At 37.7% G+C, this 19,165-nt stretch overlaps 1 protein-coding gene across 1 annotated transcript in view; it reads left to right on the plus strand.

Moving 5' to 3' along the window:
- The window catches only part of LOC127618977 (RAS guanyl-releasing protein 2), a 77,554-nt gene extending 66,808 nt beyond the window's left edge, over positions 1-10,746 (plus strand). The window contains 4 exon segments of the mRNA XM_052091685.1: positions 2,928-2,964; positions 3,461-3,619; positions 4,194-4,256; positions 7,556-10,746. Coding sequence (XP_051947645.1) covers positions 2,928-2,964; positions 3,461-3,619; positions 4,194-4,252 — 255 coding nt within the window. The 3' untranslated portion in view covers positions 4,253-4,256; positions 7,556-10,746.
- The last annotated feature ends 8,419 nt before the right edge of the window (positions 10,747-19,165 follow it).

Consider the following 19,165-nt stretch of genomic DNA (forward strand, 5'->3'; position numbering starts at 1 on the left):
CGCATGCAGGAAGGCGAACAATGAGAGCATTACAGTAATCTAGTCTAGATATGACAAGTGACTGAACAAAGAGTTGTGTGGCATGTTCAGAGAGGAAGGGTCTTATTTTCCTGATGTTGTAGAGTGTAAATCTACACGATCATGCTGTCTATGAGATGTGGTCAGTGAAATTGAGTTGGTTGTTGATGGTAATTCCCTTGATTTCTGACTGTTTTCAAAGGTGTCATTGTAGATGAACACAGCTGAATTGTAATGTTGTGTTTACCAGCAGGATGGGCTGGAAAGGAGCTCAGTTCTCGATAGGTTGAGTTACAGGTGATGTTCGTTCATCCAGGCTGAAAATCTGAGATTTAAGCTGTCACTGTGGGGTAATTGGACTGGAAAGACAAGTAGAGTTGTGTATAATCGGCGTAGCAGTGGTTAGAAAACTCATGTGCTTGAATGAAGGGTCTCAGTAATGTTGTGTGTATATAGAGAAGAGAAGTGGTCCGAGCACTGAGCCCTGAGGTACCCCAGTAAATAGTGGATGTGACTTGGACACCTCACATCTCCAGGCTTCCTTGAAAGACCTCCCTGAGAGATAGGACTTGAACCAGCCAAGCTCAGTGCCCTGATTTGCGAGGGTGGACAGGAGGATCTGATGGTTGACTGTGTCAAAGGCTGCAGATAGGTTCAGTAGGATAAGGGAAGGAATATTTTGCCTGTCTCAGCGACTCAGTGACAGACATCAGGACAGTCTCGGTGGAATGTCCACCTTTGAACCTGACTGATTTTCAACTAGCAGCTTTTTCTTTGAGAGATAAGCAGAGATCTGATTTAAAACTACCCACTGAGTGTTTTTGCCATGAATGGGAGGAGAGAGACTGGTGTGTACCTTTATACTTGTGTGGGGTTAAGCACAGGTTTTTTAAGCAGTGGAGTTTCTCGAGCCTGCTTAAATGTGGTGGGAAAATGCCTGTCAGAAGAGATGTGTTAATTATGTTTGTGAGTGCAGGTATGATGACCCCGTGGTGGGGTGGTTTGAGAGGAGGAGTTTAGAGACCTCATTGTCAGAGGAGAGAACATGGAGAGAGAGAAGAGCTGCGCACTGGAGATGGGAGTTTGAGATGTGAGGTGCTGAGGATGTACTGCTGATGGCTGTAACCTTATCAGTAAAAAGTGACATCAGCTGTCAGCGAGGTGTCAGGTGGTGGAGGGGGGTGTTAAATGTTTTCAATAGGCTGCGAGTGTCTGTGATGTTGTTGTTGTGATGTTGATGTTGTTCTTGTCCTGATTATAGGAAGTTTTTGCAGATGCTACATTATTAGAAAAGATAGCAAGCAGAGACTGATACTTACTCAGATCTGCTGAACTTTAGATTTCCACCATCTCCTCTCAGCTGCCCTGAGGTCAGTCCGATGTTCACAAAGAATGTCAGAGTGCCAGGGGTTGGGTGGTGTCATACATGCTGGCCTAGAGGAGAGAGGACCGACTCTGTCTAGACAGGTTGTTAAAGGAGAGCATAGTGTGTCTGTAGCAGTGTTTACTTCCAGGGTGGAAAGGAAAGAAGAGAGGTAAAGACAACAGTGGAAAGGCTGGTCAGTTCACATTTACATTAAAATTTATTCATTTGACAGATGCTATTATCCAAAGCGAATTACAATAGAGGAATAATACATCATAAGTGATTCATCTTAAGTCAAGTCATTTTTATTTGTATAAAATAGCATTGCAGAAATTTTACAAAGTCTTAATAGTGCGGTTTAATAAAAAACATGATTTTAATTGCACAAGTATATTATATTTGTATTTAAACCTCCAGTGAGCAAGCTAAAGGCGACTGTGGCAAGGAACAGAACTCCATAAGATGTTGGTTAATGGAGAAAAATAAAGAAACTAGGCTCACTGTGGGGGCCAGTTCCCCGCTGGCTAAACAGCATGAATGTAATGCCAATATTAGTTTTTTACGTGTTATTCAAGTCAACATTTAAAATGACTAAACTAAGTATGTGTAAGGGGCCAATGTTTAAACAAAAAGATTTATATTAACTTTAAGATTGATTACTAAATCTTAGAAGTCCTTCCTGAATTAACTGTGGAAGTGAATACCGACGCACAAGGAGACAGTAGTAAGTGCTACAGTGCACAGTAACAACTCTGGATTATCTGGAAATAAAGCAAAGCAACAGAGAACAAAAACACCTAAATTGTCCTCAGACATCATTTACTTTAGTGACTTGTGGAAATCTATGGATACATGCAAAATACAGTTCCTGTTTACTTGAATGGGGAATGAGTGAAAATCTCCAAAATGGTTTTTAAAATCAGTAGAAAAATCTGACAACAATCGAGTTTTCCAGAGTGATCCAGCTAATGCGCGTTCTTGAGTGAACTCAAGACACAATGTCTGTATCTAAAAGGTGATTGTCCCTTTTACCTGTAAGGTTGGACCTTTTCTATAATCACCATATTGGGTGTTTAATTTTCAGCCAATAATTTTAATACAGGTGCTCTGTCTCAGGCTAAATAGTCTCTGCTGAGCCGCATATATATTGGAGTGCATGTAAACGGGAACGACACTTTTAAGTCTTCAACAGCTTTCTCTCAATAAACGTTTTTCTGAGGTCCATGCAAACAAGCTCAGTGTGTGTGTGTGTGTGTGCATGTGTTTGTGTGTGTAACACTTAGATCTTGACCTGTGTGTATCTGTGTGTGTGTGAGTGAGTGAGAGAGAGAGAGAATATGAAAGAGGCATGTGTGAACCCTTTGATGTTGTGTGTTTGTGATATTGTGGACTCTCCTTTCATCTACAGTATTGTTTACCTGCTGTGATTCTCTCTTTTTTCATGTCAGTTCTTTGTACTTTTTTCCCGCTAATCCTCGCTGCTTTTTTTCCCCTTTTTTCTCTTTGAAAAACTAACACAAATATGTATATCCTTCTTTTACAGATATGGGGCTTGTATAAACAAGGATACAAGTGCAAAGGTAAGAGGTTGTATGTATATATGTACAGTGACCTCCAAAAGGTTTTGGACACTTAATTCACACTAAAAGTATATGCATTTTCATTTAAATTAGTAAAATACTTTGTAAGGGCAAAATATTCTAAATAGGCTACTTAAAACTCTACTTCTGTCTCTGACAGATGTTTTTATCTGTTTGTGTAACCATGTGTTTTGGTGTGCAGACATCAATTATGTATACATAATGTAAGTAAGTCGCTTTGGTCTATAAAATTCAGGACCTTTGGATAATGGAAAAACAAGTAAATGTCTTGTAAAGCATTTTCACTGTGTTGTTCTTACTGTCTATGCTGTCCCTCTCACTTGTCTGCACAGAAAAAGGATAAGCTGTCAGCCTATGTAAAAAAGTCTGTTATCTGCTGTGCTGTGTGTGAATGTAACCGCATTTAGGAATCTAAAAAAGGACTGACAACCTTATTCCTGCTTCCTTTCGCACCCCATCTCTGTCTCTATCTCAGCTTGTGGGGTGAACTGTCATAAAGCATGTCGTGCTCGCCTGGTGGTCGAATGCCGTAAAAGAACGAAGAGCATCAGTCACGAGACGCCGCCGTTATTACAGTCCAGATCCCACAGCTTTCCTCTGGCCAGCAGTGCTCAGTCAAACCTGCAGAACACAGGTACTCACACACACACACACACACACACACACACACACACACACACACACACACACACACACACACACACACACACACACATATGTTGTGTTTCCATGTTTTATGGGGACTTTCCATAGACATAATGGTTTTTATACTGTACAAACTTTATATTCTATCCCCTAAACCTAACCCTACCCCTAAACCTAACCCTCACAGAAAACTTTCTGCATTTTTACATTTTCAAAAAACATAATTTAGTATGATTTATAAGCTGTTTTCCTCATGGGGACCGACAAAATGTCCCCACAAGGTCAAAGATTTTGGGTTTTACTATCCTTATGGGGACATTTGGTACCCACAAAGTGATAAATACACGCTCACACATACACACACACACACACACACACACACACACACACACACACACACACACACACACACACACACACACACACACACACACACATTCCAACACACAAGCAAACACTGCACATAGGAACTGAGATTAGCTGTTTTTACCAGACTCTCTCTCTCTCTCTCTCTCTCTCTCTCTCTCTCTCTCTCTCTCTTTCTGTTGTTCTTTGGTTTTCAGTGATCACAGAGGAGGACATTGAGGCTGTTGAACAGGGAGTATTTGACTCTCACCTTTAAACAGGTAAACCAAAGTTTTGCACCTGCAATACTCTGCAATATTACGTGAAAAAAATAAATTGATATGTACAGTTTTTTACAATCATTTTCAAACATCTCCCAACACTCAGAGCCTGACCTCAGTGATGTTCTTGTGTCTGAAAAGGGGTGAACCCCTGCAGCCATGTTACTACATACAGTATAGTGGAAAAGCCTTTCAAGAAGAGTGGAAGCTATTATTGCACCAAAATGGTTTTGAAATGAAATGTTCATCAAGCACAAACTGTATGGTATCTACAAATGTGTGGCCACATAGTGTACTTCCAACAATCTTGTAATGATAACAGTATTTTTTTAAGGTCATTGTGTCATAAATAATAAAGTGTTTTTGATGTGTGAATGTTTGCTATGCTATGAGTTGATTTTGAGACATTTACGAAGTGTTTTGGTGGTGGTAGTATGTTTTGGAAGAGAGATTTAAGGAAAAGTTCACCCTAAAATGAAAATTTTCTCCCCCATATGCCATCCCAGATGTGTATGACTTTCTTTCTTCTGCTGAACACAAAGACATTTAGAAGACAATTTCTGCTCTGTAGGTCCGTACAATGCAAACGAACAGAGTCCAAAACTTTGAAGCTCAAAAAGGCACATAAAGGCAGCATTAAAGTAATCCATATGAAGACTATAGCTGTCGTAATCAAATGAGTCTGCCTGTGAAAATGACTCCCCAGGGGTGACTGTTTGTTCTTGCAACAGCTTTGAAATTGTGAAACGCACTATAGCACAATATAAAGACCATAACTTGAATTGCTATAACATGTTTATTAAAAAAATGTGTTTAGCTCAAAACACATAGTCCTGCTCAGGACACAATTCTTTTTCCATCATAATTGTTGGTGTGCATATATATATATATATAAGGTGTGTAAATATGTTAAATATTTATAATATTGTGGTTCAGTAATTCTGTGGCACATAGCTTGCCAAATGTAAGCAAACTGAAAAACAGAAGAAGAAATTATTAATATAACAATCTATAGCTGTGGTAATATACTATTATGTGTAACAGATTTAAAAGTCATTAAATGTCATTTTTACAAAGTTAAATTGACACATCATAAAAGGATTTTGTAGGATTTTTACTCAGGCAGTAGTATAGTAATATAGTACTCTATGAGCAAATGGAATTGCTAAGAATTGCTATGACGTCAGAAGCAGACTCATTTTAATGGACGAACTCCTCTGACATTGCTTTAAAAAGGGGCGGAAGATAAAGGGAGCCCCTAACCTAACCCTTCCCCTACACTTAACACTCAGTAGAATTCTTAACCCTCTTTTGGAGTTGGTGCAGCCCCCTTGTGGAGTAACTGCACACCCTTTTGGAGATTCCGCCCCTATTTGGAGGTCTCCGGCCTGCAGATATACCGTCTTGCATCTCTGCCATATGACTCCAGTGGTTAAATTCATGTCCATGGAAGAGAAACAGATACATTTTAAGTCTTTTCTTTTTTGCTATAAATCTATTAAATATAAAAAAAATGGCCCTCCTGAGCCCCTGAGTGATTTGCATTCTTCGTGCACATCGCCACTTACTGGTAGGGAGGAGAATTTACAGTAAAAACAAAAAAAAGACCTCACATAAAGATCATACCACTTCTGAAGACATGGATTTTACCCCCGGAGTCAATGGATTACTTTAATGCTGCCTTTGTGTGCTTTGAGACAAAGGGAACGAGACATTGCGTTCTGCAAACATATTTTCCAGTTGTCAAAGCAGCAAGTCTCTGTGTTCGCTCAGTAGTGCCTCTAAATGGCTAGTAATAACACACTAAGTTCATTTTCAATGGGGCGAGTGCCGCATTGATACATTCCATGAACGGACAGACAGACAGACTGAAATGAAGGACTTCAAATTGATACGCAGTTCCCTCAAACGCGAATCTAAAAAAGCTCCAGCAAAGTGATGTTCGCTGGAGCACTGCAGGGGAGCGGAGCATCTTCTCGTTGCTGTCCGCTGACTCATGTAGTCCACTTCGAAGCAGTATGAATCGCTGTCTTGAAGGATGAAAATTCTGAGGAATGTGTTTGCACGCCTGATTTTATAATGGACAGCTTCGCACCTAAAAGGGAGGGGCTCAAATACCATAGCCAATATTGGCATTATTGTAAAGAGGTTTCAACTAGGTTTTGTGTAAGGACACTCCCCATTTGTGTTAGCAGAACGCTTGTCAAGTGTACTGAGTTGTAAGGGTACTGTAATTTATTTAATTACTTGAAGTAATTTAAAAATACGAACCTAAAAATGAAACTTTCTATAATTTGTTCTAAACCTATTTGACTTTCGTTCTTCCGTGGAAGACCATTCTATCATAGATCAGTCCAACATGTGACAAAATCATTCAGGTTTTGTGAACTAGATCATCTAATTCATTGAAAAGATCTGACTCAAAAGAAAAATTAGTTTACCAGTTGAACATTCCTGTGCACCAAGGAGAACTAGGAAGAATGTCAAGATTTTACATGACTAAAAGGCTTAAGTTTCAGTCTGCTCTTCACACGTGATTATCGTATCCACAGTTTTCCTGACCAACCACTGGGTGGCGCCATGATGATTCTAAATGCCTTTCTGCTCTCGAGACACCAAGTAAAAACTGCCAAAACTAGCGATCCAGAGAAGAACAACAACCATTTAAGTGTTACTTGGTGTAAAAATTAATTTCAGGCTGAACTTGTGCCATTGTTGGCTGTCATAACAACTCAGAATAATTAATGATATCAATGTAACTAACCTCTGAGCATCACTTCATGTCATCTACACACTCAGGTGAGACACTGTCTCTGTTTAGAATCGGCACGTTTTATTTTTGTATTTTTACATATGTAATACTTTACACATTACATTACCCGCTAAGAATATATGCCGATGCAAGTGGAAACACTGGAGACCGGAAATTGAAAACAGATGAATCATGGAACACTTCCGCATTCAGGAAAATGTTGGATAGCTTTTAATAGAGTGCACAAGAAGACTTTTAATAGAGTGCACAAGTCATAAGGACGACTATTTATGATCATGTTATGGCAATCTTTTGTCATTTTGGAGCTTGACAGATCCAGTTCTCTTTCACTTTCAATAAATGGAAAAGAGTGGGTAGGATATTCTTCCAAAAGTACCTTTTGTGTTTCATGAAATGACATGAGGGTGAGTAAATAATGACAGAACTTTCATTTCTGGGTGAATTATTCCTTGAACATCATTCTATGTGTTTAAGTATGTTTCTATGCAAAATATTGTACTGTTAATTTTTATGATGCTCATTACAGATTCACAAACTATCAACATGTCAGCAAAGAGCTTGATTTTGGGGCAAATTCTTCCAAGCACACTTTCCCCTAATCAATATTGGAGTGAAAACTGAAGCTGATCAGAGTCAGGATAGGTGCCAGATTGTGGGCTAGAATATTCACCGACCATCACAGTCTGACTCCCATCATGAGATTCTGCCATCTGCTGGATTAAAGCTGCAACTTCCGATCACCTCTTCCCTTCTGCATCTGAATGTAATTGCAAACATAATTCTGGGATTTATCATTATTACCCCAGGCTCTTTGAGTGGCCTTTTAAATATAAACAAGCATAGTAAAGAAAAATAGATACAAAAGAAGGGGGAAATGATTCATGAGACATATGACTTTGGTGACCTTAAAGAAGTGCAAATGTCTATGTGGTCGTGTTCTGAGATGTCCTGAGAAATGTTGGTAGCACTTTACTATTAGCTTCTGTTTGGTTCTATAAGCTAACATTACAGTATTTAATGCATTAGGTATTATGAACTATTTTACAGCATTTATTAATCTTGGTTAAATGTTAAGTTACTAATGTTAACAAATTCACGAATTCAACCTTATTGTGTTACCGAAATGTTTCTTAAAATAAGAATTACTGTATTAGTAAGTTCTTTTTTATGAACGAATGCCACTAAACTGAAGCAGGACTTGTGGCTGAATTTCAGTGTAAACTGTCATAGTTGGGATAGATCTGGTCATGTGTGTGTGTGTGTGTGTGTGTGTGTGTGTGTGTGTGTGTGTGTGTGTGTGTGTGTGTGTGTGTGTGTGTGTGTGTGTGTGCCTGATGTATAGTTGATATTGTGTTCTTTAACACTCTGATGCATGAATTATCATATCAAAAAGAAAAAATACCTTCATGTTTTTTTATACTTCAATACAATAAGTTAACAATTGTCATTTTTTAAGAGATGTGTCGACTTGGTGTATTTTTCATCAGCCATGTTGACTTTATGTTGTCATAAGTAAAAAGCGGACAGTAATATACCTGTATAACTATGAAGAAGAGATAAAGGTTTATTGTTTGGATACAACTTTGCACCCTGAATGGTTAAAATTGGCTTTATAAGATCTGTCCACTGTAGTGGACACCATGCAGAGTACTAAATGTCATAGTTCAGCTATATGTGCATAATTGATGAAGGTGAGCTGGATGAATCTTTGTGTTGTTGAGAGTCTTGTGAAAACATTTAGCATGTAATCACAATAAATGCCTGACATCATCATGGTATTTATTTTTTTTTCTCTTGCTGATGTAATAAACTAGAGATTTTTTTTTACATATTTAAATGAATGGGTTAGATCACATATGTCATATACATACCCTCATGTAATTCCAAACCTGTAAGAATTTCTTTCTTCTGTGGAAGACGAGGAGAAATGGGGTGACGTTAATATTTTTATTTACTTATTTTTTCATACAGTATAACACGCTTTCAGGCTCTGTCTCATGCCAAATGTGTGAGAGTTCATCCTGAATATTCACTTATAAGGGACTGAGGCTATAACGCTAATGCACTAACATGCTACACACGGCCATAATATGACGGCTACTACTGCAAAGATGAGTGTATAAAAGTGTTAATGTTCATAATGCAGAGAAAAGAATGGTGATAGAGGCATATCTTATTTTGGGCAGATGTGTGTATTGCTTTCGCTGCTGCTGGCACATGATTGAATGGGCACTTGAGAGTATTTGAGTAGATTTGATTCCTTTTGTAGACATGAAAACGCATGATATGTTCTTGGAAAAATGTGTCGTTGCAAATGTTCGTACTGATGTACATTTGCATGCTAATTCTGCACGCCGGTGTGTTCATGTTGAATACTGAGTGAACTATGTAAACAAAGTATTATGTGGAACTCTAGGTCACACCTACAGATGACATGGACCAATGGCAGCAAGAAAGTGTTTCGCTGTTGGTTCAAAGTTTTCCTAAAACTTCGCCCAGGCGAGCCGTTACGAACCACTGAAACGAACGCAAATACACCTTCGTTTTGGCCAGATTTTGTTCTAAATGACATCATACCCCTTCATTTTTCGTATCAAGTATATCGGGGCCTTAATACGGGTTTAGAAAAATGTGAGGGTGGGTAAATGATGATAGAATTTGTGCCAACTATCTTTTTAAAGCTGAAGTATGTAATTTCAGCAACACTAGCGCCACCAAATGGATCTTCAAAAATAAACAATGTTTATTTATCAGCTTTCTGAATATACCCATCATCTGCCGTGATCATGAGCGTAGATTTGGTTTGTACATTTGGGGGTGGGTGTTGTACTGGCTGGTCTTGATTATTGAGGGGGTTACCAACCCCCATCCCCCCATAATCTGCACCCATGTCCATGATCAATGAACACATAGCCCCAACCAATGGTGTTACATTACCCAAACAATGGTGTTAGTTGGGGTGGGGCTATGTGTTCTTTTGATCAGCCAGGGGCCATGTCGCTCAAAACAAACAAGTATTTTTTACTGCACCAGAGACTGTGTACAGTTTTCAAGAAAACCTATGAAAGGTTAACACTTATAGATGTCTCTGCATAATAAGCTGGGATAGAAGAAAGTATTTTAACACTGCAAAAGTTACATACTTCAGCTTGAAGATCTCAAGGTGCTCTTGTGTTTGTGCAGTTCAAATGAGGTGGAATGTCCCTTTCAAAAACCTGCCTTGAGGTCCATGCTTCAGTCAAAAATACTGAACATCATGTCTCTGTTGTGTCATTTTTGAGTTTCATTTGTATTATTATTATGTGTTGTAGCATTAGCTGTTGAGACGTAGTGTTTTCCAAGACTTATCAATTCTAATAACTAAAGTCAATGTCTGAGAAACTCTTGAAATGAGTCTAGGAAATATATTATATCTGGCATGTATTCCTGATTGTATGCAAATCAACTGAGATGTTCTTTTCAAATATCCTATGCTGTTTCCATTTGCTGTTTTGTTTTTGCATAACTGTAACAAATTGATGTACATTTTACAGCACATTTTTACATTAATATCCTGTATTCTGTTATTACAGTCTGTTATTGTATTTTGCTATGAACTCTGGGAGATGTCAGCTCTTAACTGTTTATTATGGAATATACAACAAAGTGTTAAAAAAGAAACATTTCTTTGAAGATGTAAAAAGGTAGCAACAACGCAGAACTAATTGTGAACTATTATAACCTAATAAAACAATTATTATTAACATACTGTTCAATATTGCCAGGATATTTTCTCGGACAAAGTAAATGACCCAAACCTACCTATTCTTATAGTGCACTACCGGTTCTTGTTGCAAGATGTCATGGGTTTGAATCCAGGGAACGCATACCTCAGTAAAATGTGTTCCTTGAATGTACTGTTACTTTCTTTTGTTAATGGCAAATGTATAAATGTTCAAGGTTGGAGATTTAGCTCTGTTTAATGTTATTTAATGACAAGAAATGTTTGAAGTCACCATTATGGTGATTAGTGTTCCCTAAGGTTGGGACTTTAGACATTATTTAAGTGTGGCCATTTCCCTGCACCTTAAAAGTGTTTCAATCGAACACATACTCTCTCTGAGCACTTTAATAGAAACACTATGGCCTTAATAAAGAGCAAGATATGGTCTTCTTCTGTTGTAGCCCATCCGCCACAAGGTTCAATGTGTTGTGCATTCTGGGATGCTATAACTACAGTTGAGTTACCGTAGCCTTTTTGTCAACTCTAACCAGTCTGGCCATTCTCCGTTGATCTCTCTCATCAACAAGGTGTTTCCATCTGCAGAACTGCCATTCACTGGATGTTTATGGCACTGTTCTGAGTAAACTCTAGAGACTGTTGTGCGTGAAAATCCCAGGAGATTTTGCACATCTGGTACCAACAATCATGCCACAGTCCAAATCACTGAGATCACATTTTTTCCTTATTCCCATGGTTGATGTGAACATTAACTGAAGCTCCTGACCCGTATATGAATGATTTTATGCACTGCACTGCTGCCACATGATTGGCTGATTAGATTTTTCAGGAATTAGTAGGTGTACAGGTGTTCCTAATAATTTGGTCAGTGAGTGTATTAAAGCACTATGGCAAAAGGGGAGGATTTATAATTTTTCCAGACTAAAACATGAATTACCACTTATTGTGTGACTGTGATTGTAAAATGTCAGCTAAGTGAAACAATTATACAGTCGATCAATTTGAGAGCATATATTTTAGCTGTTACCCAATAAAACTTTCAATATTTTGAAAAGTTATTATTGAGACAACTCCCATGATGTTTAATTGCATAATAACCCCTTAAAACACAAGAAGCATTGTTGTTAAGATTCTAGACAGGCACAGACATCAACATTTGGGAAACAAAGTAACAAAAATAATTTTCAGATTTAAGGGGCATTACAAAACAAGTTGTTAAAAGTGACAACAATAAATAACTGGAACAATCAGAAATAAAAAAATCTGCGAATAGTAATTAGAAAGTCAACAGCATAATGCATTCATGCAGCAATGCATGCTGGGTACCAGCCTCATTGGTTAATTATTGTAATTCTACAACACAGTAACCTACTGCTTAATCACAGTAATGTATGCACTCTTGTAATTTCAGTCAAATAAGTCCTAGGACAGTAATGGGGCGAGAGGGTCTCAGCCATCTGGCTCCCCTTAAGAATTTACTGACCAATGGGTGTTTGCCTAGTGACAAGCCACCAAAATGTCTTGTCCCGCCGCTATGACAGAGACAAATATTTTGAGTGTGGATACAGAGAGCCCTTGTAAACTGGAGTGGTTCGATCATAATTGACAGCTTGACTACACTTTCTCAATACATCAAGAGCTTCAAATCATGATCTCGGCTAAGAGAATGCAGATGGCAAAGCACAATTTGCTATTTTCCTGAGAAATAGGTTATTGCGCTAAGACGCTAACAGTCTTAATTCAGTTCATGCAATTTGCAGTTTGGATATTCCACCAGCAGGTGGTAATAAAGTTCATGTCCAAACAAATAATATAGTGGAACATCAAATTATGTCCATGACAATTACAGTTGTAGCTGTTTGATGAAAAAAAATTGTATGACATTTTGTTAAACTATCTATAGGTAATGGCTTATTTTTCAATGATTATTATTACGTTTATATTGAAAATGGTATTTGTCCACCTGCTGTCATAAAGTGACTTTGTCACTGCAAAAGGAGCAGGTAGAAGTTGCAGAGGGTAACAGCATTTACCAGGGTTTTTAAACGGCATTATTTTGATTACATTTTCTTTACATTTTAAGTGAAATTTGAATTTAGAAATATATTAGGTTTCAATAAATTTTTTTTTTCAAAATCGACCAGTAGAAGCTCATGCCGATACAATTACTGTTAATACTAGCCATGATTTGTGTCAGTAGATGAAAATAATTAATAATATTTACATTGTCTATAATTTAACGAAGCCTGCATGAACCACGTTTTCAATGTGTATAAAAGGAGCGTCACAATAACAGCACATTCAACAAGGAAGAAGAAAATGCACAAAATAATTCCATATTTCTCTTCTTCTCATTCATTGCATACAGTCCATTTACTTACCGACTTCTTAAGAATGTGCTGTCTTTTATATCACTGGTGCTTGAGGGAATGGACTATATAATAGAATGCAGATGCTGCAATAACTGGAGAAGAACCTCAGAATTAAATTGCACTTGACCAAGCCCATTTGTGCCTTGAACGTGCGACTTTGCCAAACCAACTTGTGCCTAGACTTATCTCGTGCTTGTGTGAAAATAGCAAAACATCATGGCCATGCCCACTGACTTTGCACCTATGACTTATGGCATAGCGCTGTGCTTAGTGCTCTTAAAATAGGGCCCTATAGCGATAAAGGAGTTACAGTTATAGTTGTGTTCAGTAGAAGAATGTCATACATGTTTGAAAAATATGTATGACAGAAAAAATATATGTATAAATATATAAAATAATTGATTTGCATTAGTAAATACAGTATTGTAGTTGATAAATTGTATACATTTATGACATTTAAAACACAACATGCCCCAACCTGACTCTCATGAAAAAAAAAAAAAAACATTTAAAAAGTGCACTCAGTAAATCTTTCCTCATTAAAATGTTTAAATCCTAAAAGGCATGAATTGTAATTTTGCAATATATGAAGGAAATCATGAGCACTCACATATAAAATATGATATGACCCCAGTCATATCAGTAACCTTATAAAAGCTGTTTTATTTTACATGGAGAGGGTCCACACATGGGGGCGGCCATGTTAGAATCACATGACCAGCTGAATACTTTTTTTTTTATTCAACAATTGCACAGTTTACAGGAACGTTCATCTCCATTATAAAAATAATACATTGTGCAGATTCCAACATTGCGGGTGTTTTAACATAAACAAAACATAAACAAAAGACTCACAACATCACATTTTGCTAGGGGAAGTACGGATTTACAAAAAGATATCAAATTGTTTACACACATTCACAGTTTTTGTTGCCTTTTGATTAAGAGAATACTTAAGCGTGTTGACATATTGCTTAACCTCATTGTTAAAAGCAATAAAAGATGTTTTGGAATGCGCAAACTTACATTTATGAATGTAAAATTTTGCCAAGAGAATAATGAGATTAATAATGAAAGTTTCATTAGGCCTAGTCTTAGTTCTGTTGAGGTCATAAAGACCAAAAAGAACATCCTTCCAAAACAACTTGAAATCTTTCTCAATTTTTTCTGCAATAAAATTACAAATATCAGACCAGAAACTTTGGACAAAAGGGCAGTGCCAAAACAAATGGGTAACTGTTTCAATACTCATAGAGCAGAATGTGCACATTACATCAATGTCTTTTTTAAATTTTTTAACAATATGATCATTAGACGGGTAAAACTTATGAATTATTTTAAACTATATTTCTCTAATTTTGTTGGTCAGCAAATATCGGTTGGGTAAGAGCCAGACCTTCTTCCAGTCAATGTTTTTCACAAATTTATTCCAGTATGGAACCACATATGGGACTGTGATAATATCTGTTTTGAACAGGGCTCTAATTAGTTTATTGTTCTTACCATTGTTACAAGAAAAACAAATCTTACCAACTGAAGTGTTAGTCAGCGATAACAAAGTTATTTGTTGTGTGTCCAATCTTGGTTGAGCTCTATATAACATGCAAACACCAGAAGAAATTGCTCCAAAGACTTTGGCATAATCTCCAGGAGACACAGGAATTTTGTATTCTTCTAGAAACTCATTATAAGAGTAAAGACAACCATCCCTGTTAAATAATTGGTCAACAAAAATAATGTTATTATTAAACCAGTAATCAATAAATAAAGATTTGTGTTTAAACAATATGTCTTTGTTGTTCCATATGTAATATTTGTTGGGTGAAAAGTTGTGTTTGAAAATAAGAGACCATGAAAGGAAGGCCTGGCGGTGAAAGGCTGACATTTTTATCGGGACTTTATCAATATTATAATTACAGGTTAAGAAATAGCTCAACCCTCCCAGTTTTGACAGCATATGACATGGTATGACATTCCAGATAGAATTAGGGTTTTTAAAGAAATGTTTCAACCAATTTACTTTAAAAGTATTATTAAGAGTACAGAAATCGATAAAGTTTAATCCACCCTTTCCATAGTCGTTTGTTAGAACAGACTTCTTCACATGATGAGTTCTATTTTTCCATAAGAAGTTAAAAAGAAGCTTGTCAATCTCAGTAATATGTTTTTTGTCCACATACAGAGATAGAGATGGATATGTTAACCGTGATAAACCTTCTGCCTTAGACAGTAGGGTTCTGCCTCTGAGGGAGAGATCCCGTAACAGCCACTGGTTCAGCTTTTTCCTGGTTCTTTGAATAATAGGGTTGAAGTTCAATAAAGTCCTTTTTTGTTGGTCCTTGGTAATTGTGATACCTAAGTGAACAAGTTCACTTTTGACTGGGATACTACAAATGGAAGATTTCATGCAGTCCTTAATAGACATGATTTCACACTTATTGACATTCAGCCTTAAGCCAGAGGCCATGGAAAATTTTTCTATGGTATTTATTGCAACAGAGACTTGATATTCATCTCTAAGAAAGAGAGTGGTGTCGTCCGCCAGTTGAGATATAATAAGCTCTCTACCTAATATATTGATGCCGTTTATCTCACTTGATTTAATATGATCAGACAAAAGCTGGGCTACCAATAGGAAGAGGTAAGATGGCCGGGCACCCTTGTCGGATGCCTCTAGAGACATTGAACCTGGGAGACATACCACCTGTTAGTCTAATTGAGCTATTACTATTGTTATATAGACTTATAATAGCTGAGGAAAAAAACTCACCAAAACCGAATTTTTTAAGGGACTGTAAAATGAATGGATGTTCAACGGTGTCAAATGCTTTGCAAAAAATCTACAAACAGCATGAGCCCACCCTCCTCTACCATCTCTGGGTACTCTAAAATATCTAAAATGAGCCTAATGTTATTTCCTATATGCCTTTTGTTCATGAAGCCTGATTGTGTTTCGTCTATGATGGAGTCCAGAACAGACCGTAATCTTCTAGCCAATAAGAGAGCTAAGATTTTATAATCGTTGTTAAGTAAACAAATTGGGCGCCAATTAACTAAAAATAATTTGTCCTTGTTTGGTTTAGGAATTAGGGCTGTTATTCCCTGGGTCAGAGAGGTGGGGAGGCATTCGTTTTCAATGGATTCTATGAAGACTTTCAATAAAAAAGGGGACAGTTCAGCAATAAAAGATTTATAAAATTCTGAGGATAGCCCATCACACCCCGGCGATTTGTTATTTTTTAGTTGGTTTATAGCTTGCTGTACTTCTTCAAGTGATATAGGCATGTCACAGTGCTCTCTATCCATTTCGCTTATCATTTTCACTGAAAGGGAGTTTAAAAAATTATCAGACGCAGTTGGGCTAAATTGAGAGCTATACAAGTCTTTATAAAATTTTGAACAAAACTCTGATAGTTTACGATGATCTTCCGTGATAGCTCCATTCATATTCAACTTACTGATACTGTTGTTGGTGGAACGATATTTCTCTAGATTAAAGAAATAACGAGAGTTTTGTTCACCTTCTTCTAACCACTTAGAGCGAGACCTGATAAAGGCACCTTTGCTTTTTGCCGATACAATTCATCAAGTTTGATTTGTGAGTAAGATAACCCTTCTTTTTCCTCCTTTGTTAGGGAGTCAAATTCTCTACAGGATAATTTTGTTATATTAGAGACAATCTTTAACTCCTCCGCTTTCCTGGCTTTGACTGTTTCAGCACCAAACTTTCTTAAATATTTTCCTATCTCATATTTGAGCAGGTCCCAGTTGAGCCCAAAACAGTTTTCTTTGTTTGCTTTAGACCAATAAAGTGAAATCATGTCCTTAATTTTATATTGGACTACCCCATTTTGGAGTGCAGAACAGTTGAGCTTCCAATAGCTTGAGCGTGTGGCAAGTGTAGAACCAGCTGAGATATTAAGAGATATGCATATGGCTTTATGATCAGTTAAGGGAGTAGGGCAGATGCTAACATCAACATAATCCTTGTTTAAACTATCAGTTTATATATGTGGGAGAGCCATATAGTATTTCCCCATTGAGACCTCCAAAAGTTAGAATCGTCCTCATTAGAGTGAGATTCTTGAAAATAGGTAAAGTCTGATTTGAATTGCGAACAAAAATAATGCTTTTCTCTTAACACTATTACGAAGACCCCTGGCATTTAGTGAGACAATTGACAACATTAATGAGAACAAAAAATAAGAACTATGAAAAATAAAGAACTTAGCCTTAGAAAAGCCTTGGTTAAATACTACTAATATTAATAAGTAACAATAGGCTGTCGAGATCGGCACCATATTTAGCATTATAACTCAGCACCATAATATAACCTTGACATCACTCACATAAAATATGAATAATGTTCTATATCATATAACCGTATAAATAAGAAACGTATAAACATTATACACCTTTTTTTTTTTTTAAACCAGCAGGGACTTCACCTGCTACCTAAGTAACACAAAATTTTACCCTGAGATAAAACAATTCTGAGTACACAACCTGGAATGCCGTGAACACGAGGCACTTCTTAGGCAAACCTTCTGATCTAAGCTTCACAGATCACAGATGAATTTCCGAACCGTTCACGAATCCTTTTCCTCCCACGAAATAGGCCGTTTTTCCTTCATCCCGAGCTTTCTTTATGTGCGGCCACAGTTTTTGTCTGTTCTCTCTGTCCTCTTGGGTTAAGTCCTCTGAGAAGCGAAGACCGTTGTTTTGGAGATAAGAGTTGTTCTTTGCTGCTTTCCAAACTGCATCCCTGTATCTTCGAGAGATAAATCTCATGACAACGCCTCTAGGTTTCGTCTCATCTTGTCAAAGTTTTCCCGCCCGGTGCGCGACGTCTATAGCAGCAGGGAGCCTTTCCTTTTCCTCCGGTAGAATCGCCTGACAAACACTGGTTCCTCGAGCCCGCACATCCTCCTCCCTGTCCTCTGTCAGCCCTTGGAGCCGCAGGTTCCACCGGCGGCTGTATCGTTCCAGCTCACTAACCCGGTTCATGGTTTTCAAAGCAGAATCCTCGTTCCTTTGCATCCTCTTTTCAATGTAAACCACCTTTGCATTTAAGACTTTAATGTCGCCGCGAACAGATTCCACCATTTTTTCGAGGGTGTCGCTCCTGTTGTTAATAAGATCAGCCAAGGAGCGCACTGCTTCGTCTGAGCCGAGCCTGGCTTCTCTAGTAAAAGTTGGTTTCTTATGGAGCGGAGGCTTACTTGGCGTTATGGGCAAGGGTGGGAATTCTTCTTCGAGGCTTGTTTGCTGGTTGCAATCCATTCCGTCGTTGGTATAGTCGTGGTCGCTAGCTAAGCAGCTAGCCCCCTCCTCGTTGGATATGGAATCGTTAGGACGCTTCTGTCCGGACTTTCTAGGCATTATAGTCGTGTTCGTTTAGTCTTTCGCTGAGAGTTTGTGTTAATCTTTTCTTGTAAATTATTTCAGCTGCATTTGCAGAGGCTGGCGGCCAATATGTGCTTTAAAACCAGTTTGATGCCGAGAGCTCGTAACATTGCGGCTATTCACTCCGCCATCTTGTACGGGACCTGACCAGCAGAATACTACTTGCTTAATCTCAGTAACCGTCCTGATATTGGACATGTTCACTCACAGATTAAAGTAATCATGACTGACTATGAATATTACATTTCTACAGTGACATCTGAAACTAAAAGCAGCCAAACCACTAGATGTCAGTGTAAATCCAAGACGACACAAAGACAAAAGTTACTGAGTGCACCTTTAAGAACACATTTAAACATGTTGGTAAAAATCTGCCTTCATAATATAGTTTTTACCCAACAAAAATGTGATAGTGAAAATGAACTTTGGATGGTAGAATTCTAAATTTACAGAAAGAGGGTTTACAAAACATACAAACCCTCTGTATAAGAAAACAATGAAAAGTATGAAAGTAAATGGTGGTTGATTCAAACATTCTGCTCAGCTCCTTTTGTGTTCCTCAGAGAGAACATGTGTTTGGAATGACAAAGTGGTGCGTAAATCAGGACAGAATTGACATTTTGGTTGACAAATTCCG

The sequence above is a fragment of the Xyrauchen texanus genome, chromosome 2 (assembly GCF_025860055.1).
Source record: "Xyrauchen texanus isolate HMW12.3.18 chromosome 2, RBS_HiC_50CHRs, whole genome shotgun sequence".
Classification (NCBI taxonomy): domain Eukaryota; kingdom Metazoa; phylum Chordata; class Actinopteri; order Cypriniformes; family Catostomidae; genus Xyrauchen; species Xyrauchen texanus.